The following is a 20,150-nucleotide window of genomic DNA, read 5'->3' on the forward strand; positions in this document are numbered from 1 at the left end:
TGGTTCTATTTCTTTTATAGATGTATTTTATTTAATTTATTAAGAAGGAGAATTATTCCAATCTGAAGGTTATCATATATAGGCAGCCCTTAGAAGAGAGGAGAGCAGTGGTTCCATCTTGGAAGGCTGAGCGTGCTGCCAGTTTCAAGACGGCATCTCGTGTGGTTTCCAGGACTGTTGCTGATGGAGAAAGCTGTGTGGCTCTCAATCCCAAGCGTGCTTTGCTAGTAGAACTCACTGAAGGACTGTTGTCTCAATGGGGAAGCATCTGCTTCATCCTGGAGTCCCCCACCAGGTCACAGTTACCTCGAAAGAGGACTACGAAAGACCCTTAGGAAGAACTGCTTGCTCCTCGGGATCAGCCAATGTTCCCCAAGTGGATGTTCTTCAGGTGTGCTGAGATTCCAACTGCAAACATTTTTAGTCAACCTGGCCAGCTTTGCACAACATATAAATCTTCTCATTGTTATATAATATTTTACAAAAGGCTAACATGCTAACAGAATAACAGAGTTGGGAGGGACTTTGGGGGTCTTCTAATACAACCCCTTGCTCAGGCAAGAGACCCTATACATTCCAGACAAATGGCTGTCCTGTCTCTTCTTTAAAATTTCCAATGATGGAGCCCCCACAACTTCTGGAGGCAAGCCGTTCCACTGAATAATTGTTCTCACTTTCAGGAAAAATCTAGGCTGCTTCTCTCTTTGGTTCATTTCCATCCGTTGCTTCTTGTCCTGCCTTCTGGTCCTTTGGAGAATAGCTTGACCCCCTCTTCTTTGTGGCATCCCCTGAGATACTGGAATGCTGCTTTCATGTCACCCCTGGTCCTTCTCTTCATTAAACTAGATATACTCAGTTCCTGCAACTGTCTTTCATATGTTGGACTCAAGGGAAAAAAATCTAGGTTCCCTAAGGTGAAGTTCTTGCTGAAATAGCCACGACATGATGAAATCTTAGGTCAGAGGGTTCCCAAACTGAACTTTCACAGCTCAAAGTGATGTTGTGTAGGATCAAAGATGATTGCTCCTTAGCCTTACGTGTTAAGCAAGCCACTATGGTTTAGGCAACCAGCTATAATTAATTATAAATATGGTGGTTTAGCAGAGTTGATGGAAATGAACCATGCGCACAATGAAAAGACAACACAATTCCATCTCATCCTGTTCTTAAACCGCCTGCCAAGATGGTTGAAATAAAACATTTTCTTTTGCTGATATTATCTGTTTAAACTTCTGGCGTTTTTGTGTGTTTTTTTAAACGGAGCCTTTTACAATGACCTCCTTTCGTTTTTAACCAAAACTAGAATAAAATAACCTGACAGGCCTGCTATCATGAAAGATCACACGTACACTTGTAAAGGCACAGCCTCTTTTCTTTTAAAAATCTTCTTTTATTTCCTTGAAAACCAAAATTTAAAAATTGCTCAAAATAAAAATATTTTAGAAAAAGGGGGTTTGATTGCATCAGTTGTTGTGGCCGGAAATAAAAACACAACAAGAGAGAAACTGAAAAGCTAAGAAGGGAACAAATAAGATAAAGTCTTAACAGAAACCTATTTACATAGAACTGTAAATATATATTTATATGTATTTATATATATATATATGTATGTATGTATGTATATTATCCAATCAGGTTCAAATGGCTTCTATTCCTTTAGTACAGTTGTATATTCTTCCGTTTGTTTGTTTTTAACAGCACAATCCTATACATTTGAAAAGCTTTCAGTGGACGTCTCTGAAAAACTTGCAGCCTTAATTTTCCTTAGAACAACAACACACACAAAACATATTAACATCTGGTGCATATAGTGAAAACAAAGATTGGATTTAGAGAACAGGCCAGCCTTTCCTAAATTTTGGAGGCCTGGACACAGTAATTTCCTTGGCTGGAGGAAACATGACCAAGCAGAGATGGAATTTATGCTCTCCAAGGAAATCCAAAGGTTGTTATCGTTTTCTGAAGAAATCAGCAATTCTGGGGAAATCAAGATTTTTTTTCCCTCCTGGGAAAGATCTCTTTCTTACATTCCATCTTAGGGGTGTCTCCTATCTTGTACCGAGAGATCTGATGGTTCCCTTGACTGCCAAGAGCAGATCAGCGTAACGTTCTTCCTCCTGACCACGTTGGAGCTGCCCTTTCCTGGGGGCCACCTCAACGTTGAAGAGAGGTGGATTTGTGGATATTTATTTCAACCCACCCCGACATGCTCCAGACCACAGTTTTGGAATTGCTTAGGACAACATATGAATCCAAGTTTTTGGAAGCACCTGGCTGGTAAATAGTAAGGAAGCACAGAAATAAGTGAAGACACCAAGGATCATGCAGGAGGCCCCAGACAACCTTCTCAGCATTCAGTTCAGACAGACGTTCTTCCTCCCCACTGCTGAATTTAGGAAGTCTTGAGGAGAGGGGCCTCCAGGTCTGTTCCCGGAAGCTGGCGATGCTCAGTGCTGTGTGGCTAATGTTTGCCACGCCATCAAGACGGCCTTCAACCCCATCGCTCTTCCAAATGGTCTAGAAAAGGGAGGGGAGGTCCAACTTCGGCAACTTTAAGACCTGTGGACTTCAACTCCCAGAATTCCCCAGTCAGCACAGTTGGGAGTTGAGGTTCCACAGATCTTAAGGTTATCAAGGTTGGACATCCCTGGTCTGGATGGTTTGAAGCCTTTCAAGAAGTTCCTTCATAAGATGACAACTGAACTCGAAAACCTGTCCTTTTTTTTTTTTAAAAAAAAGAAGGCCTTCCAGGGGGGCCAGGACGGAAAGTGAAGCCGGCGTTAGCATTCATCCAGTGGACTTCATTTTAGCGGCAAACCTAGCAGAGAAAACAGGACCTCCCAGTCCTACAAGTGGCTACTACGTTCCTCTGGTTTTTTTCCAAGACAGATAGTCCTCGACTTACGACCACGAGCCCCAAATTTCTGTCGTTAAGCGAGACATTTGTTAAGTGAACCGCTGCCGTTGTTAAATTAGTGACGTGGTTGTTAAGTGAATCTGGCTGATCCATTGACTTTGCTCGTCGGAAGGTCGCAAAAGGGGATCACGTGACCCTCGGGACGCTGCGACCGTCATAAATGTGAGTCAGTTGCCAAGCATCTGAATGTTGACCCCGTGACCCTGGAGGTGCGGCAATAGGTTGTAAGTGTGAAAAATGGTCGTAGGTCACTTTTTCCAGGGCCGTTGTAACTTTGAGCGGTCACTAAATGAACTGTTATAAGTCGAGGATGCCCTATAATCAGGCTACCTTGGTTAAACATAAAACCAGAATAACTGAGCTGGAAGGGACCTTGGGGGGTCATCTAGTCCAACCCCCTGTTCAAGCAGGAGACCCTCTACCAAAGGGAAGAGGTGACTGTACATGGCTGCTGTCTCTTTGTCTGAAGAGAGCGTTGAAGGATCCGAGTTGTGACTCCAGAGGACTCAAATTCCTCCAGTCTGAGATCCTTTGCATGCATAATATCCTCTACGGAAAGGCCACACATGGGGAATTCTCACAGTCTCAAGGAGAGGGCGGGAATTCTCGCTCTCACTTTCCTGATTTCCTGAAAAAAAGAAGTGCAAATCATCGTTTGGTTTTTAACTTGGTTGCCGTTCAAGAAACCAAGTTTGCTTTCCCCTCCCACTCAATAAATTAAGAAGCAGGCTTTAAAACCGAAAAGAAAACGGAAGGAGCCACGGGCGTCTTGGTTGTTTTTTTTCCTCCTGCATTTCCTCTAAACATTTTGCACTCAGCAACCTTCACTCTGAGTGGTGACCCATCCCTCGCCAGGAGTGTGTTCTTTAGGACAAGATGCAATCTCAGAAGTCCTGGACAAGTTTTTGTGGCTTTTGGGAATGACCGTTTTGGAGCGAATCTTCACCGCCCATGAACAGCATGCAAAATGGGCTTTTGGGACGAGGAAAAAACAGCTGGAGCTGCAGCTGGGCGCTTTTTTTTTCTTTTTTTGTCTTTTCCGCAAGAAGAAGCGAAGGGAAGAAGCGAAACAGGCGTGCGTGATCCCCATCCAAAGAGCGAGAGAGCGAGAGAGACACGTGTGTGGCTGCAAACTTTCCCGAGTGGGGCTGAGGGATCAGGCCAGCACCGAGGAACGGCGGCCCGTTTCTTCCCGGAGACTTTCGTCGGTTTGTTTCAATAACCTCCGGACCAATTTTTCCAAATCTTTCCTGGATTTCAGTTCTTCTTCCAGACATTGCTTCATTCGTTTATTCTCCTGCAGCAGGGGAGAGAAAAAGGGGAGCCGTCTTCACCTGTTATTAAAACGCTCTCCGATTTTCCTTCCATAAACTGTATTTGCGGTGCAGGCAGTCCTCCACTTATGACTGCAATTGAAATCACACACACACACCCCGGGTCACTGCTGCCATGAGGACTAGAAACCTAAACAATATTTTTTTTTAAAAAAACAACCCACTGGGAAGTCAGTAGACTTGATTATGGAGGGCCCCCCCCTAACTGCAACCTGGGTTTTTGTTTTATTTTTTTGCAAAACCGTTTATAAAGGCTGCCCAGCCCGGTGCAGTTATTTTGGGTTACCTGCTTCAATTCTTTGACTTCATCTTTCAGCGCATAGACGGTATCTACAAGGCTCCTAGGAAACAGCAGAAAAAGGCAAATAAAAATAAAACAAAATAATAAAATAAAATAAAATCCATCAGCATGAGACACGAAAGATTTCCTTTCCCCCTTTTCGTTGTTAGAACTTTGCCCTGCGAGCCCATCGAGTCTTTTAACATTTGAAAAAGATTTTCATTTTAGGTTTGTGCTTCATTTCATGGTTCTCAGCTTTCCTGTTAAACTACGGGGACTCCTCAACTCGTGACCACAACTGAGCCCAAAGTTTCTGTCGCTAAGTGAGACATTTGTTAAAGGAGCTTTCCCTCATTTTACGACCTTTCTTGCTACTGTAAGGACCGGGTCAACATGCACCCTTCCCCCAACAAAGAGAACAAAACTGGAGGTGGAGGGTGGAGGACAACCCATTGGCACCTACAAGGGTGACGCCATCTTGCCTACATGGGATCCCATTGTGTCTCTGGCCCCCCTTCAGGACAGATGTTGAGGTGGGTCACCTCTGCCCTAGAAGACTTCCCAAGAAGCACAACCTTGCTGTCCAACGCTTTGGTCCTCAGCAGAAGACTCAATGGGAGGAACGGAAGTCCTCCAAGGAATCTCCAGGCTGCATGGAGATGGGAGGAGAACTTCCCCCGCGAGGTTTGGCTGTGGCTTTTTCAAAGTAGGCTCGGACCCCCACCGGCCCCTGGCGCCACTCACTTCTCCTCTGCCACGGTCTGCCCGTTGCTCCGCACTTCCTCAGTGATTAGTTTCTCCTCTTCTGGAAGTAGAACCTGGGGAACTGAATCTTTGCGGGACCCTGAGGACGAGAGTGGACAATTCAGGGAACAACGGCTTCTCTTGGTGAGCCGAGAACCGAGACGTTGGTCCAGCTCAATCTGGGACGCAATTTTGCCCCCAGGAGGCTGATGCCAGCTTGGGCTAGTGGTGAAGGCACCAGGGTAGAGATTGGGAGATGGTGAGTTCTAGTCTCACCTTAGGCATGAAAGCTGGCTGGGTGACTGTGGGCCAATCACCAGGAGACAGAGAGTTCTAGTCCCGCCTTAGGCAGAAAAGATGGTTGGGTGATTTGGGGCCAATCACCATGAGACGGTGAGTTCTCTTCCTGCCTTAGCACGAAAGCCAGTCGGGTGACTTTGGGAATTCTAGTTCCATTTTTGGCATCATAGAGGGCTGACTGACCCCCGGCCAACCACCGGGAGAGATGAGTTCTAATCCTGCCTTAGCATGAAAGTCAGCTGGATGACTTTGGGAGTTCTAGTCCCACCTTCGGCACTAAAGACTGTTGAGTGACTTTGGGCCAATCCCCAGGAGACGGTGAGTTCTAGTCCTGCCTTAGCCATGAAAGTCAGCTGGCCTAAGCCCAACCCACCTCAGAGGGTTGTTGTTGTGGAGTAAATAGGAGGAAGGACGTATGTGGGATATGTTCCCCGCCTTGAGTTATTGTAAAAATAATAACAGGGGGGAGATATAAATAAGCAAATGGAATAAAATGTCACAGATAACCTGCAACTCCCCCAGGCTGAGCTAAGCCCAAGACAACGAAACAGCTAAACCCCCCCCGCCACCTCCTGCCTCCCCTCCCAGGCGCACTGATTTATCGCTGCCACCCCAGTCCCGCTGATAAGGGACTTGTGTTTCCACTCGTGGCTTCGGAAGAAGCGAAAAAAATTAAAATAAAATCAAAAAGTGCCAGGCAGCTGGGTTTTTTTTTCTGAGGCGCGCAGCAGATCGGACGATAAAAGCACCCCGAGTGACGGGTGTCTTGGGAGATTAGCATCTCAGTGGGTTGGGACGGCAGAAGGAACCGGGGTCAAAAGCGTCGCCTTGCAGTTTGATCTTGATTTCCTTTCCCTTCATCTCTCTGTTTCAAAAGTCAGCTTTATTTCAAAGGCTCGGGGTTTGACTCATCCGCGCCAGGCGGATTGTTCTGTTCCTTTTCGAGAGGAGAAAGCAGTTGCCGCAACAGAGGCAGTCCTCGACTTACGACCGCAATCGGGCCCAAGATTTATGCTGCTAAGTGAGGCACTGGTTAAGGGAGTTTCGCCCCAGGTTACGACTTTTCTCGCCATTTCAACCCCGAGTTACAAATATTCTCCTTCATTGGTGAGAGAGAATGAACAGAGGGGAAATGAGTTTTTCTGCTCCTGCCTCCCTTGGCCCGAGAGAAAGGTTGGAAGAGTCTAAATCCGTGTTTCTCCACCTTAGCAACTTTAAGATGGGTGGACTTCAATTCCCAGAATTCCCCAGCCAGCACAGCTCTGAAAAAGTGGTGAAAGAAATCAGAGCTTCCTCTGGTTTCAGGCACCAGGGAGGGGTCCTCTGCTTGACCTGGCCCAAGGCATCAGCCATATCTTGAACCCCTGGGAGCCACCTGGTTTGGCTTCAATCCACTGACCTGAAGTGATGCTCTGCTGCAAACTCGCCCCTGCACAATACGCCTCAATCACCTTCAGGATCTGAGCGTCCTCCTCTAAGGCTGCTGTGCCTGAAAAGCAAATGAATGTAAGGACAGGCTCTGGATTTACTCCAGAGCAGGGGGTCTCCAAACTGGGCAACTGTAAGATTTGTGGACTTCAACTCCCAGAATCCCTCAGCCAGCATGGAGTTGAAGCCCACAAGTCTTGAAGTTGCCCAGTTTGAAGACCCCTGCTCTACATCCTCAATTTTGCTAGAAGAAGAACTACCTCCTTCGTCTTGTGTCCAGTGAGGCACCCTTGTTAGCCTGTATTTGAGTCTTGAGTCCTTCAAGCTGAACAGATTTATGTGCGAGGCAATCGGCCACTAATTAACTATTGACTAGGGAGTGGTCATTGTCTATTGATACTCTTCACTGGGTCTCATTGTTATCTAGTGTCCTCTGTCCTTTCCCCACAATAGATCTGGGGTCTCCTTCACATTCCTTTTGCAAGAGTGCAGGCAAGACCTTTGATGAAGGTCCACAAAAGCTTCTAAGATAATAAACTGATGAGTCACAAAGTCACATTTTCACTCCTCGCTTTCTTTATTTACTTATCGTTTTAAGGCTATCCTGTGTGTGTCCTTCTGGTGACTTTTGTTAGACCCATTAAAGGCCATCCACAGCATCCCTGCTTGATGCAGGATCCTTCACAGATGGTGGTCCAGCTGCTGACTGAATGCATCCAAATGGAAGAGAATCCATAATCCCTTTGGGTTCTCTTGGTCCTGCTGTCTGGTTGCTTAACTAGTTTGGATGCAAGACTCAGATTTGCATTTGTAACTTCTGTGTCTTGCCTGCAGGACCCTTGAAGAGGCTATTGTATCTCCCTGAAGTCAACTTCTCTTCAGCTAACAAGGTCCCTCAACATCTCCTTGCAGAGCACCTCCTGGTCTTTCTCCTTGCCCTTACATGGACCTCCCCCATTGCAATTTGTATAACCTTAAACTGGATCCAGGACTTGAGGTGGGGCGGAACTAATAGAAGATAGACTGGAAATATTAATTCTCCTGATTTTGTAATTAAACTAAATCCTTCAGGGATGCTTTTCCTGGGAGACAAGCTTGTTTCTCCTCCTTTAGCAGAGACGCACGTCATAAAATACTATAGAAGGAGACTGTCATTTTTAACCATGGATGTCATGGATAAACATCAGAGTGTTCTACCTTACAGCATCATTAAGACAATCAATTACCGAAAGGGACCACAAAGCCAACCTACTTTTTCTAATGACAAACTCCTCGTCCGATGGCTTTCTCTCTGTTTTCCTTTTGGGCAGGAACTTTTTCATCGTCTTTGGACTCTTGCTGGCATCCTGTAGAGACAGAACCATCGATTAGGATTATGTCCTAGCTGAAGGAATCTCCACTCATGATGCATCTAAGCTTCAGTTAATTAACCAAGAACTGAACTCAAAGATTTGTGAGTTTGCAGAGTAAGTACCCAAGGGCTGAACAATTGTATTGATAGGTGACATGTTTGGGCACATGACACAAGGCAGATTGGGCTAATCTGGTAGCCATGAATTGTGTTAGCCCACAACTCTCAACGTCCTTCTTCTGAGCCATTGGCCCAACTACCAATAAGAGAGACGTTGCATCTTTTCCAGGTAAGGTGGTGGGTGATTGATCATCCCATAAATGGTATGCCTTGAACTCTAGCATGGAAGGTCTAGCAAGTAACTATTTGTGAAAGGATTTAGAGCTGAACTTATCAGTCAGCCACTGAGGAGGGATTTAGATGAGCTTACTGTATGCAGTCCTGAGATAGAAAGACATGTGAGAAAGAAACTCAAAGTAATCCTGCCTTGATGTTGTGTAGTATAAAACAGGACAGAGAGAAACTGGGACAGACTTCAAAGATCAGGTCAAGAAAGAGACACTGTAGGAATTCTAGGAACACTCTTTATTATAGTAAGGTGGAACTTCAGCAATCTTGAAAGCCCCATCTTAGGGTATAAAAAATAAATCAATCAAGGGGGCTTATTTTGAGTTCCTTTCTCAAACTTCCTTCCACTTCTGAACTTTGTAATCTCTTGTCCAAGTCTCTCCTTGTGCCAAATTCTCCCCCTCTGACGGCTCACTCCCACCTTTTCTAAGTCCTCTCTAAATTCCTTTACAGAACGCCACCCATAAGCCACCACCAGGAGTGGTGCTGTGCAAGCGCAATCGGTTGCCCAGATAATAAACCCTGAGTCAGAGACCGCTAAAGCATTTCTCTGTTGCACGACCGAGTAAACGTTCGTGTAGCCAGACTGTGCAAACAAACAGCACTGAGATGAGTTTTGGGAAAATATGACTTCAAACCCAAATCTTGTCGCTGGGGGAAAACCCTGCTTGTTCATTAAAACACATCGATGTGTTGCAAGGAACATGGTGCAGAGAGGTTTCTGACCTTACCTTTAAGATGTAGGACATCCGCTGGGAAGGAGCATGAAAGAAAAAAAAGGTGAGCATGAAAAGACGAGCGGGGCCATCAAAGGCACACTTTAAAACTATGACATTCCTAATGAAGTAAATCACAGGATATTTAGGCTTCGTTCTCCTCTTGTTTTTGAACCCAAAGAGGAACCTTCTGGCTATACAGGTAGTCTTCAGCTTACGAGCACGACTGAGCCCAAAACATATGTTGCTGAGACAGCTGTTAAGTGAGGCCTTACCTTTTCTCGAAAGGTTAGGTAACTAATCCAAGTTTTGTCACATTAATAATCAGAATCTGCCTTACCCACATGGATTTTTGTGGGGAGCAGTGGGACCCCCCCCCCCAAATCAGATTTGTAACTGCACTATCAGGATCCTTCTGGGAAGTTCTCATCTCTTACAACAATCCTGCCTAACCTAACACTTAAGTGGCTTTCAGAGGTTGATCTCTATGAGTTCCAAGTCTTCACACTGACTTCCTTCAGAGCAGACCTTCTTGAGAAGATCATCTCCAGAAATCCATGGAGGACCAGAACTAAAATAATTGAGTGGAGTGCGAGAATTGTCAGTGGGGTGGTGGAATAAAGGTATTTCCCCCTCCTGTGATAAGCAGCAGGTGAAAGAAGGTACCAAACCTGTGATACAAGTGAAGTAAATCTCATCTTGGTTTGATTTGTGCAGAAAATGAGTCACAAAAGCAAAAAAATGGGTGAGGGAAGGTGATTTTGTCTAAAATTACGGAGTTCTGGGTGTGCGATACAAGTTTCCTCACCGATGCAAATAACTTCTCACCCCCGTTTCCTGTGGGCCCAAATTTGCATAGTGTTGTGTTTTGACAATGCATGGATTTATGACAATTGAATGGAAGAGAAGAATGTGCTGGCTCCATAATGAATCTGAAGCACCAATTTTAAAAGCGGTTTTACTGATAGGGATCCCAGGTTCTGTGAGATTTTAAAAAATAAAAATAAAACCAAGTCAAAAGGTGCCGATGAAAGATTTGAAACTGGAGGTTCAAATGAGCAAAATTGCAGCTCTTGAGGGACTGAATAGGAAGCTTGGATGGGATGGGGAATTTGCAGTGTGTCTGAAAATCTTCCTCCCCTAAAAATACGACTCTGGAATGGAAATGAATCTTTATTTAACTTCTAACCCCTTTCTCTCCAGAAAATAAAGCAGGAGGAAATAAAATCTCCAAAGTCATTGAGCAAACAAGCCGAGAATTAATTCTTTATGTCTATCAATTAAACAGAACAAGATTGACAATTAATTGGCCAACCAATCTGCAAAATTTATTTCTAAACGGGGACGAGTATGGCAGCTGAGAGAAGGACCGCAACGATGGGGTGAACGAGGTTTCCTTCTGGCAGGGAGCACCAAAACTTGCAAGCTAAGGCCAGCTTCCTACATTCCACCCAACTGTGTGGGAACTTGTGGCTCTCCGTAGCTGTGTTTCTACCCATGTGACATCCTGCTGCTCAACCTGGAATGTGTTGTCACAGAGTTAAGGACCACGACTTCACATTGCCATAAGCAAAGAGACACACTCATGCAAAGGCCACAGGACATTACCTCTTTATAGCTGAGGGCCACCGATGGCCTGAGAGGAGGTGCTGGGCGGAGGCAACTCAAGGTCCAGGGTTTGAGGATCTGGGGTGGTTCCAGTGGGCCACGGAATTGTCCAGTAGAGCTAAAAGTCTGAGGAAAAAAAACCAACAACAGCAGTTCACTGAATTCCTTGCTTTCAACCTGTCTGATCACCTCAGAGCTCCTCTAGGTGACAATTAAATCAACTCTTATAACAGGTGAAGAACATTTGGCCCATGGATTTTTCAGGCAGCCATGTGGAACCCCGTTGGTGGCTTCCTAGCAACTTTGGATCAAACCACCACAAAATGACCAATTTTGGGCAATGCAAACATTCTATTCCTCCCCCAAAAAAGATGGTTTGAAATGGGAGCAGGAGGACCTTGGAGTGTTCCAGCTGGAAAAAAGTGAATTGTGTGGCCCTAATCCTACAGAGATGGTGGGGCCTCCTTGAAAGAAAGGAAGCAGGACAATTTTTTTTCTCGTATTGTCCCCTAAGATCAGGGTCAAGGTGGATTTGGGGTCCGTGGGCATGGCCTGCAAAGGAAGAGCTTTCCACATTTGCTTGGTATCTCAGCTTGAGTTAGTTGGGGAGTTACTTACAGAATGGGAACCCCAAGATTGGGTTTTCGAGAGGGTACCACTGAAAGTGGTTCCTCTGGTCAACCTCTGCAGGTGGTCAAGCCATTCGTGGAAATCGTGGCTGCTACTGCAGTGTACCGTGAGCCGGTCTCCCATGCTTCCTGCGAGATGGAAGACAAACCAGATTACTCGACTGAAGAATGGTTCAGAGCGTGTGACAGAAAGAATGAATGAAAAATGAAACTTTTTATAGGTGGCTTCCTGGGATGAGCCTGCCTTTCACCAATCTTCGAATGTTCCAGATGGTTTAGATTTTATTCCCCCGAATTGCCAGCCCTTGGGGCCCATACAAATTCTCAAAATTATAGCTGTGGGTCACTGAACAGGGACCAGGTTAGGAAGATGTTATTAGATAAATCCGGGAGGATAAAGCTAGCAGGGTCTCAAGGTGGTTAGATGCCACCTCCAAGTGTGGAAGTAGTTCGCTGCTGAGTCTCAGTTTCTGTGAAGCAACAAAGGTGGACTAATGTTATCTTCACATCCTGCTTGTGATCTTCTCCAAGGTATCCAATTGCCACTTGGAAAGGAAGAACTCTGGACTAGAAGGGACTTTGATCAGAACACAATCCTCATCAGCCATGACTTTATAAATCAGGGTTTCTCAATCTTGGCAACTCAAAGACGTGTGGACTTCAACTCCCAGAATTCCCCTGCCAGCATGGCTGTCTGGGGAATTCTGGGAATTGAAGTCCAGACATGTTAGAGTTGCTAAGGCTGACTGGCCTGGCACAGCTGTGTCCCCTTTAGCTTTTTGTCCTTCATCAAAAAGCTCAATCAATCAATCTCAGCACTCTAAAGATGGCCGAATGAAATTTTATAGGGGACTAATCACATTTATTAAGTATAAATAACGTGATTGATTATGAATAGATTCTCTTGGACACTCATCAGTTTCTAATCTTAAGTTTGATAAGTACGGTACTGGTTTGTACCCAACACGGGATTAACTGATAAAGTTCATCTAAGTTGCTGAAAGAACACCGACCTGAGATTTCAAAAACGTGATCACTTCCTTCCAGATCTTCTAATTTGGTCACCATCATTCCTATTAAGGGGAGCCTCCCCTGCTCCCCCAGGAGGGGAAAAAAAATCATGAGATGAAAATTATTCTGAGCAATCTTGAGCACTATTCTTGCAATGTGAAATTGACAGACTGCTCGGCCGATTAAAAAAAAATGTATCGTGATTTTTAGCTTAAACCTGCACCATACCCAAAACTAGAAATTTCAGATGGGATATTTTCATGACTGGGGCAGAAACATCTCTTATTTGGGGGGGGGAGACAGCGGGGGGCTTTACTTTGAAAAAAAAACACTTAATTCTTGCAATTATACATGCACCCCACTCACCTTGTACATGAATCCACTCATGCAAGGACTGGCTGAGAGCATCAGCAGAACACTTGGAAAAAGCATGAGATACCGTTCTTCTTTCTCCTGGGATAAAGGAAGAAAAGCACGATGCATGAAGAATTGTGGAGAGCACAGTTCCCTCCAGTTCCCCCTATTGTCTGATGCTCATTACATCACAGTGTGTGACAACCGTGAGTGGAAACCTTTTCAGATAGAGCTTCTGTAGGCCCCACGTGGGCTGAACCAAGAAGAGGACAATGGAATACAATGAAAAGAGCATCTGGTCCTCACGGTTTGCCCTGCTCACCACCATCGCCACCCATCTCACCTCATTCCCTCCAGGTTGGACCATGACTTGGGACATATAAAGGACGCTGCCCATGGATCGGATGTCTTCTCCTTCCCAACCTTGGATGGTTTCTGAAAGGATCTGTAGTTCAAGTTGCTTCCTCTTTCTCATCTCTTGGCACTGGGACTGTCAACGAAGCTTGGATTACAAGGCGGATCGTAGAAAGGGAGAGAGGCAGACCAAGGCCAAGTGGTTTTGTGTATTGGGGAAAGGGCTGCTGTATCATGGCGTACAAGACCATGAATACATGCCTAAATACATATCTTACAACCGGTCCTCGCATGTATGACCATCACAGAATCCCCATAGTCACCTGATCAAAATTTGGATGCTTGGCAACTGGCGTATGTTTGTGACAGTTAGTGTCCAGAGGTTGAATCCCTGCCATTTGCAACTTTCCCAGCCAGCTTCCAACAAGCAAAGTCAATGGAAGAAGCCGGATTCGTTGAATAACCCTGTGATCTGCTTAACAACGGTGGCCAAAGGTCGTTAAATTGGACCTGATTCACTTAACAGCTGCCTTGCTTAGCCACGGAGATTCCGGTTCCAATTGCGGTCAAGGATTCGAATCTTATTTCAAATCTATGCTATAATTTTCATGAGTTCTGATTATCAGGGAAAGCATCGGATAAGAGCTGTGGCTTCCCCTGTGCTTCCATTTCAATTATTATTTTGTTTATCCTGCTTTAACAAATATTTTTTCTTCCCTCCTTCCCGGCCTCAGTTCTTCCTCTCCCACCCAAAAACGTTGCTCCTTTTCTGAGGAGGAAAAAAAAGTTGATTATTGTACCTTCTGTCTTATAAGAACAAAAAACAACAGAGGCAATAAAATAAAATCACTTTCTCAACAAACAAAAAAAAAAAAATCACATTTGAAACCTTGCTTGGGACAACAGCGCCCCCTTGAGGGCTGTTTAACTGCTGCTCGGAGACCTACCACAAGAGACTTGAAGGACGCTATGGCTTTCAAAATGTCTTCGTGATCAGGGTGTGCCTCCTAGGGGGAAAAGTGGATAAATTAGACAAAGAGAAGCTGTTTTCCCCTTCCCAAAATACCAGAACCGGAGGGAACGATGGTTAGAAGGGTCTTAGAGAAATAAATGACGTACAGAGATACAAACTGGGTCATCGGTTTTAGGAAACGATGAGAAGGAAGAACTTCCTTCAGATGCGGAACAAGATGCTCTCCTGGAACTGTGCCTATTGTGGTCAAGGATGGTTCACCTGCTCGTTTGGATAGCGTGAACTGAAGGAAAGACATTTTGCTCTTTCTTTCAGGGGGGAAAAGGTCTGGATTAGCTCCACCCTTGTAGCTTGCTTCTTGCTCCCTTTGGACCATCACAAGGGTTGGGCAAACCATCAATTTGCAAGGGGTCCAAGAGTGGTCTAGAGAAAGAGGCTCCTTCCAGGAGCTCACCTACTAGGATGTAGACCCAGGAAGACCCTTGATGACCACACAGAATCATGGGGAAAAAGCCAAAAACAGCCCTAAGAAGAAGAATCGGTCATTGAATAATGGTGGAACCAACCAATAGGGATGAGTAGTCTTTCCTAAAAGCTTACCTCCATGTGCCTCTCAAGTTCCTGCAGAAGGGAAATGTATTTGTCCAGCCGGGTGAACGGTTTGCTGAGGCTCGTGGTCAAGGTCAGTATCCCAGAGCAGGCCATCCCTTGGCTCTCCATGAACTTCTCCAGTTCATCGCTGGAAGAGAAGCACCCGTGAGGACAGAGAAGCAGACCAACCCACTGGGCAGGGTCTGGTGCGTCCTTAGTTTTACCTGTGTTGGGTCAAGACGTTGACCGCAGATGGGTGGTTAGTGCAGTAAGTGAGGTACAGGGACGCAAACTGGGGCACCAGGCTCAGAAAACAGCCTCCCACTTTCTGTTGGTGTTCGGGAAGCCTGTAGGAGATACACGCAGGAGGAAGACGGAATAAACGAAGCGGTTGGTTGGCATTTAAAACGTTAGCTCTGTCTCAGCCAGGAGGAACAGGGACCGAGGGAAAATAACTTTCCTGGGCTGCTCCAAGGTGGAGAAGGGACATTTATGCATAGAGATGAATAGTCTGTCCCAATCTATGCAGGCAGAGCTCAATTTACAACAATTCATTTAACGACCGCACTGAAAAAAGTGACTTATACCCGTTGCAGCATCTCCAGGCTCATATGATCAAAATTCATAGGCTTGGCAACCGACTCATATTTGTGGCGGTTGCAGCGTGTTTCCCCCCTTTTGCGACCTTCCGCCAAGCCACTGCAGTGATTCATTTAACAACTAGCAAGAAAGGTCGTAAAACAGGGCAAAACTCACTTGATGTCTTGCTTAGCAACAGAAATGTTGAACTCAGTTGTGGTCATAAATTGAGGACTACCTGTACGGCTTACAACAGCAACAGCACCATAAAACACAAAATGTTTTGTCCAAAACAGAGTGTGGAGAAAATCAATGAAGTAACTTAAGGGTCTCACAGCCTACCTGGAGCCTCCTTGTGCTAGACTTCCCCCCTCGCCTCCCCCCCCCCAGGAGAAGATTTTAAATAAGAAGATTTTCCATGGAGAAAACATTCAGGACTTACTTAGCACATTCTTCCAGGGCTAGGCTGAGTGTCTGTTGAAAGTTGCAGATCTCTTCCACGTTTCCAAGCAAAGATGCTATATCAATAGCGCTCAGCCTAGAAATACGCATATCATGAAAAGATAATATATCTAATATCTCAGGGGCTGACACAAAGAAGAGGGGGGGGGATCAAGCTATTCTCCAAAAGCACCTTAGGGCAGGACAAGAAGCAACAGATGGAAACTAATAAAGGAGAGAAGCAACCTGGAGCTAAGGAGAAATTTCCAGACAGTGAAAAATGATTAACCAGTGGAACTACTTGCCTCCAGAAATTGTGAGTGCTCCATCACTGGAAGATTTTAAGATGAGATTGGACAGCCATTTGTCTGAAATATTATAGGATCTCCTGCTTGTGCAGGGGATTGGACTAGAAGACCTCTAAGGTCCTTTCCAATTCTACTATTCTATTAGAATCCTCAATGGAGAAAGAAAATTTTGGCTCCAGAGGCACGTTGAAGGTTGAAAATGGTCTTCATTCCATCTAGTCCAAGATGGACTAGATGGACAGCCAAGATGGACAGCCATTTATTTCAGATAAATGGCAGTCCAGTCTCTTCTTAAAAACTTCCGGTGTTGGAGCATTCACAGCTTCTGGAGGCAGGTTGTTCCACGGATTAATTGTTCTAACTGTCAGGAAGTTTCTCCTTAGTTCTAGGATTTGGAAGTTGCATCTGTCCTCCTCCACATTAATGGAGATCATCTCAAATAATCTTACTTACTTGTCATAAGACTGGAGAGACTTCAAGTACGTTCCTAGAAGTGACTGCAGTTCCTTGGCGTACTCTCGCTCCGTTTCCAAAATATTCTGAAGCACCTGTAGCAGTTGATGATAAGCAGGAGATGCAAAGGATGTTAGGAATGACCCAAATGTATCTTGCCTAGGAATGATAGAATCTGTGAACATACTGTGTGTTTATCAACATGGCTAGGCTCACGAGTATGAAATTCTTCTCATCACGTGTTTACGGATAAGGATGCTGTTAGTGCCAAAAATAAAGTCTCCCTTGAGTCAGCTCAGCTGCTGGTGACTTCATCTCAATATCTGTGTAGTTTCTTGGCAACAGTTAGAAGTGGTTTATCGTTTCATGCTTCCAAGATATGGTTTTCAACACCTCAATTTAGCCTACAGTCTTGACTCTCCGATTCAAGCATAGACCAAACCCAACTTTGGTTGGGTGTAGCTTTTTGAAAGAAAAGTTGACTTGAGGTCAACTTCTGTTGTTTATGTTGTTTTCTGGGCAACCATGTGGACAGGAGAAATATTAAAATGTTGGTGGTTGGGAAATACTGATAAGTAATGAAGCCCCAGGCTTCATGCTTGATAGCCTGACACGTGCCAGGTTTATAATCACTGGAATCAGTCAGAGAAATACTGATTTCCCTTAAATGTAGACCTCTGTTCTTCATCATTTGGAATCCACCTGTGTTATGAGAAGACAAAAATTAAGCACAAGAACGTTATGCTACCCCAGAAGAACGTCATTGCAATTCTCTTCTCCTTTGGAAGGAAATTTGAAAGCTACTTATCTCTTCCATCAAAGTAAATAAGTAAGAGCCAAAAAAGAGGCAGGAGAATTCTTTGGCATAGGATGATTAAAAATGGCAGAAAAGTTGAATTTCTCCCCCCCCCCGATAAAACGACCAAAAAACTAGAATGTTAAGATCATAAGAGGGAGCTATCTTAAGAATATATATTTTTTTCTCCTTGCTAATAATAAGTCCTTTCCTAACAACACCCTGCAGGAATGCGTTTAGCCTCCGACATCCCTGCTGGCACAAACATCCACATGCCAAGGTCCTAACGTCAAAGAAGGAAGTCCTGGGGCTAAAACAGAAATCTCTTCTCCATTTCAATTGAAAGTGGACCACCTACACTCAAAATGGGAATCAGCATTAGAAGAGACACTTCTTGGAGAGGCCAATGCATGTCCATGTTCTGGCTCTCAACTGCAACATGGCTTCAACAAATGAAAAAGCAGGAGGCTCAGCTATGATAAGGTAGCTCCTTCCTTAACTTAGAAAACTGACATTGAGAAGAGCTGTCTAGAATTCAGATAACTAGCATAACCAGGGCAGATCCTGTAGCCCCATTGCTCAACAGGTGTTTAGCTTAAACTTGGCTTACCACAGCATAGTAATTCTTGGTAAATTGAGGACTTTCAGCCCCTTTCAAAGCCTTAGGAGAGAGCAGTTTATCTGGAGGAGAAACAGAAGGAATGGTTAGAGAGAAGTGAACTTATGTTGCCAAAAGAGGACACAGAGGGCACCTACAGGTGTGCAACGGTAGAGGTGGAGCCTCTGAACAGGTATGAAGAACACCCTCTCGCCTGGAGCAACCTTCCCTAACCTGGGGTGCTGAACTACAACTAAAAGTCTCACTCCAAATGAGCAGGAGGTATGGATCTGGAAGTGGTGGATGGCATCAACTACTCTAGAAGCAGATAGATGCAGGGAATAAGTTAGGCATTTGTGCCCCAACTGGGATTGAGCTTAGATACTCTACTTATTTGACCAAGCAATGCCATTCTTTCTTTCTTTCTTTCTTTCTTTCTTTCTTTCTTTCTTTCTTTCTTTCTTTCTTTCTTTCTTTCTTTCTTTCTTTCTTTCTTTCTTTCTTTCTTTCTTTCTTTCTTTCTTTCTTTCCTTCCTTCCTTCCTTCCTTCCTTCCTTCCTTCCTTCCTTCCTTCCTTCCTTCCTTCCTTCCATGATAACTTTTCACTGCTATTGTTGTTTCACCCATTACAGCCACAAATCTTGTCTTACAATCTCCTTTGCTGGTGAAACCCTGAACATTTCAATTTAGAACCAGCGTGAGCAATGGCTCTCTTCCCCTGGGGAAATTACAGCCTCAGTTTAGAAACCTATTATAAGCAAAGAATGCTGTGCCAAGGCCGAGGAAAGGCTCCCTACACAATCATTGGCTTTCCTGAAATGGCAGCGCTACCCCTGAATAGATTTGAAAGTTCTCCACTGAGGTAGGATTTCTAGCAAGCTCTGAAGACATGCACAAGCGAGGAGGGCCAAGGGCCAAGACCTCATGATGTCCCAGCACCAGGAGAAATGATCGTGGAACAAATGAAACCTCTTCCTGGAGACAGAACTCAATTTCAGAGAAAGGACCCAGAGTTCCACCCTGGTGTGTGACTCAGTTGACCACAGGGCAAAACCCTAAGGAATATCCATACAATCTTACTTTGTCATCGTCATTTGTAAAACCAAAACTGACTTTTTCTTCCTTTAGAGGAAGAGGAACAGGCAGCATTTCCACTCCTCACCAGGAGAGATTGAAAACACAAAACATTGATGTGGTGGAGGGATTGGAGCAATAAAGAAAGGAGGAGGGGAGGAGGAGAAGACAGGAAGGAGAAAGGAAAGGAGGAGAATAAGGAGAAAGTAAAGGAGAAGGAGAAGAAAAAGGAGAAGGAGGAGGAGAAACAAAAGGAGAAGGAGAAGGAGTAAGGGGAGGAGACTGAAGCAGAGGTGGAGGAGAAGAAAGGTGGAGGAGAAGAAAGAGAAGGCTTTTTTCACAATGCAGAAAGAATCTACAGCACATAAAGCTACCTATGGAAGCCACACTATGTTAAGAATGAGCAACCCATATAGGCTGCTATGTACTTTTTAGCAGACCTCACAAACCTATCTGGGCGTGGAAAACAAAAATATCCAAGCAAATGCCATCACAACAACACACATGAATGTAAACCTCCACAATGATAGGAACGATAACACCAAATGTCTTACCGGAGGATTTAATTTCTCTGACGTAGTTGCTGGGGAACCAACCCGTCTTTCCATTAAGGGTCCCTTCCCACCAGCCCCCTTCCTCAGTGCGGGTGACATAAATGATGTCCCCCTTGTTGATGGTCAGCTCGTCTTCGTTGGTCTGCTTGAACTGGAACCGAGCCTTGACCACCAGCTGGTGACTGCCGTTTTCGGTCATCTCCTAAACACAAAGTGAGATCAGGAGGAGGACGGTTGGTTCCAGAAGAGAAAGACTAAAGGAGGGTGCTGGGAAGAGGTGAGAGACGGAATCACCCAGGCAACTTTGTTAGGAAGAAGCAGAAGAAAGATGCTTTGTTGGGTCAACCGATGTCAGGAAGGGCTGAAACTATGAAGCCGACAGCTTCTCCAAAAGAGTTGGGTTTGAACT

At 44.9% G+C, this 20,150-nt stretch overlaps 1 protein-coding gene across 1 annotated transcript in view; it reads right to left on the minus strand.

Moving 5' to 3' along the window:
* Nucleotides 1–3,962: 3,962 nt before the first annotated feature.
* ARHGEF6 (Rac/Cdc42 guanine nucleotide exchange factor 6) overlaps nucleotides 3,963–20,150 on the minus strand; it is a 29,672-nt gene continuing 13,484 nt past the window's right edge. Inside the window, exons 5-22 of the mRNA XM_015832473.1 lie at nucleotides 19,742–19,943; nucleotides 18,126–18,196; nucleotides 16,720–16,814; nucleotides 15,960–16,055; nucleotides 15,163–15,285; nucleotides 14,948–15,086; nucleotides 14,322–14,381; nucleotides 13,364–13,510; nucleotides 13,033–13,119; nucleotides 12,669–12,747; nucleotides 11,645–11,784; nucleotides 11,027–11,152; nucleotides 9,434–9,454; nucleotides 8,256–8,349; nucleotides 6,975–7,064; nucleotides 5,276–5,375; nucleotides 4,538–4,592; nucleotides 3,963–4,214 (exon numbers count right to left, since the gene is read on the minus strand). Of these exons, the coding sequence (XP_015687959.1) occupies nucleotides 4,074–4,214; nucleotides 4,538–4,592; nucleotides 5,276–5,375; nucleotides 6,975–7,064; nucleotides 8,256–8,349; nucleotides 9,434–9,454; nucleotides 11,027–11,152; nucleotides 11,645–11,784; nucleotides 12,669–12,747; nucleotides 13,033–13,119; nucleotides 13,364–13,510; nucleotides 14,322–14,381; nucleotides 14,948–15,086; nucleotides 15,163–15,285; nucleotides 15,960–16,055; nucleotides 16,720–16,814; nucleotides 18,126–18,196; nucleotides 19,742–19,943 (1,866 nt within the window). The 3' untranslated portion in view covers nucleotides 3,963–4,073. The remainder of the gene's footprint in view (nucleotides 4,215–4,537; nucleotides 4,593–5,275; nucleotides 5,376–6,974; nucleotides 7,065–8,255; nucleotides 8,350–9,433; nucleotides 9,455–11,026; nucleotides 11,153–11,644; nucleotides 11,785–12,668; nucleotides 12,748–13,032; nucleotides 13,120–13,363; nucleotides 13,511–14,321; nucleotides 14,382–14,947; nucleotides 15,087–15,162; nucleotides 15,286–15,959; nucleotides 16,056–16,719; nucleotides 16,815–18,125; nucleotides 18,197–19,741; nucleotides 19,944–20,150) is intronic.

Source organism: Protobothrops mucrosquamatus, unplaced genomic scaffold, assembly GCF_001527695.2.
Source record: "Protobothrops mucrosquamatus isolate PMUCROS unplaced genomic scaffold, P.Mucros_1.0 scaffold4, whole genome shotgun sequence".
NCBI lineage: Eukaryota > Metazoa > Chordata > Lepidosauria > Squamata > Viperidae > Protobothrops > Protobothrops mucrosquamatus.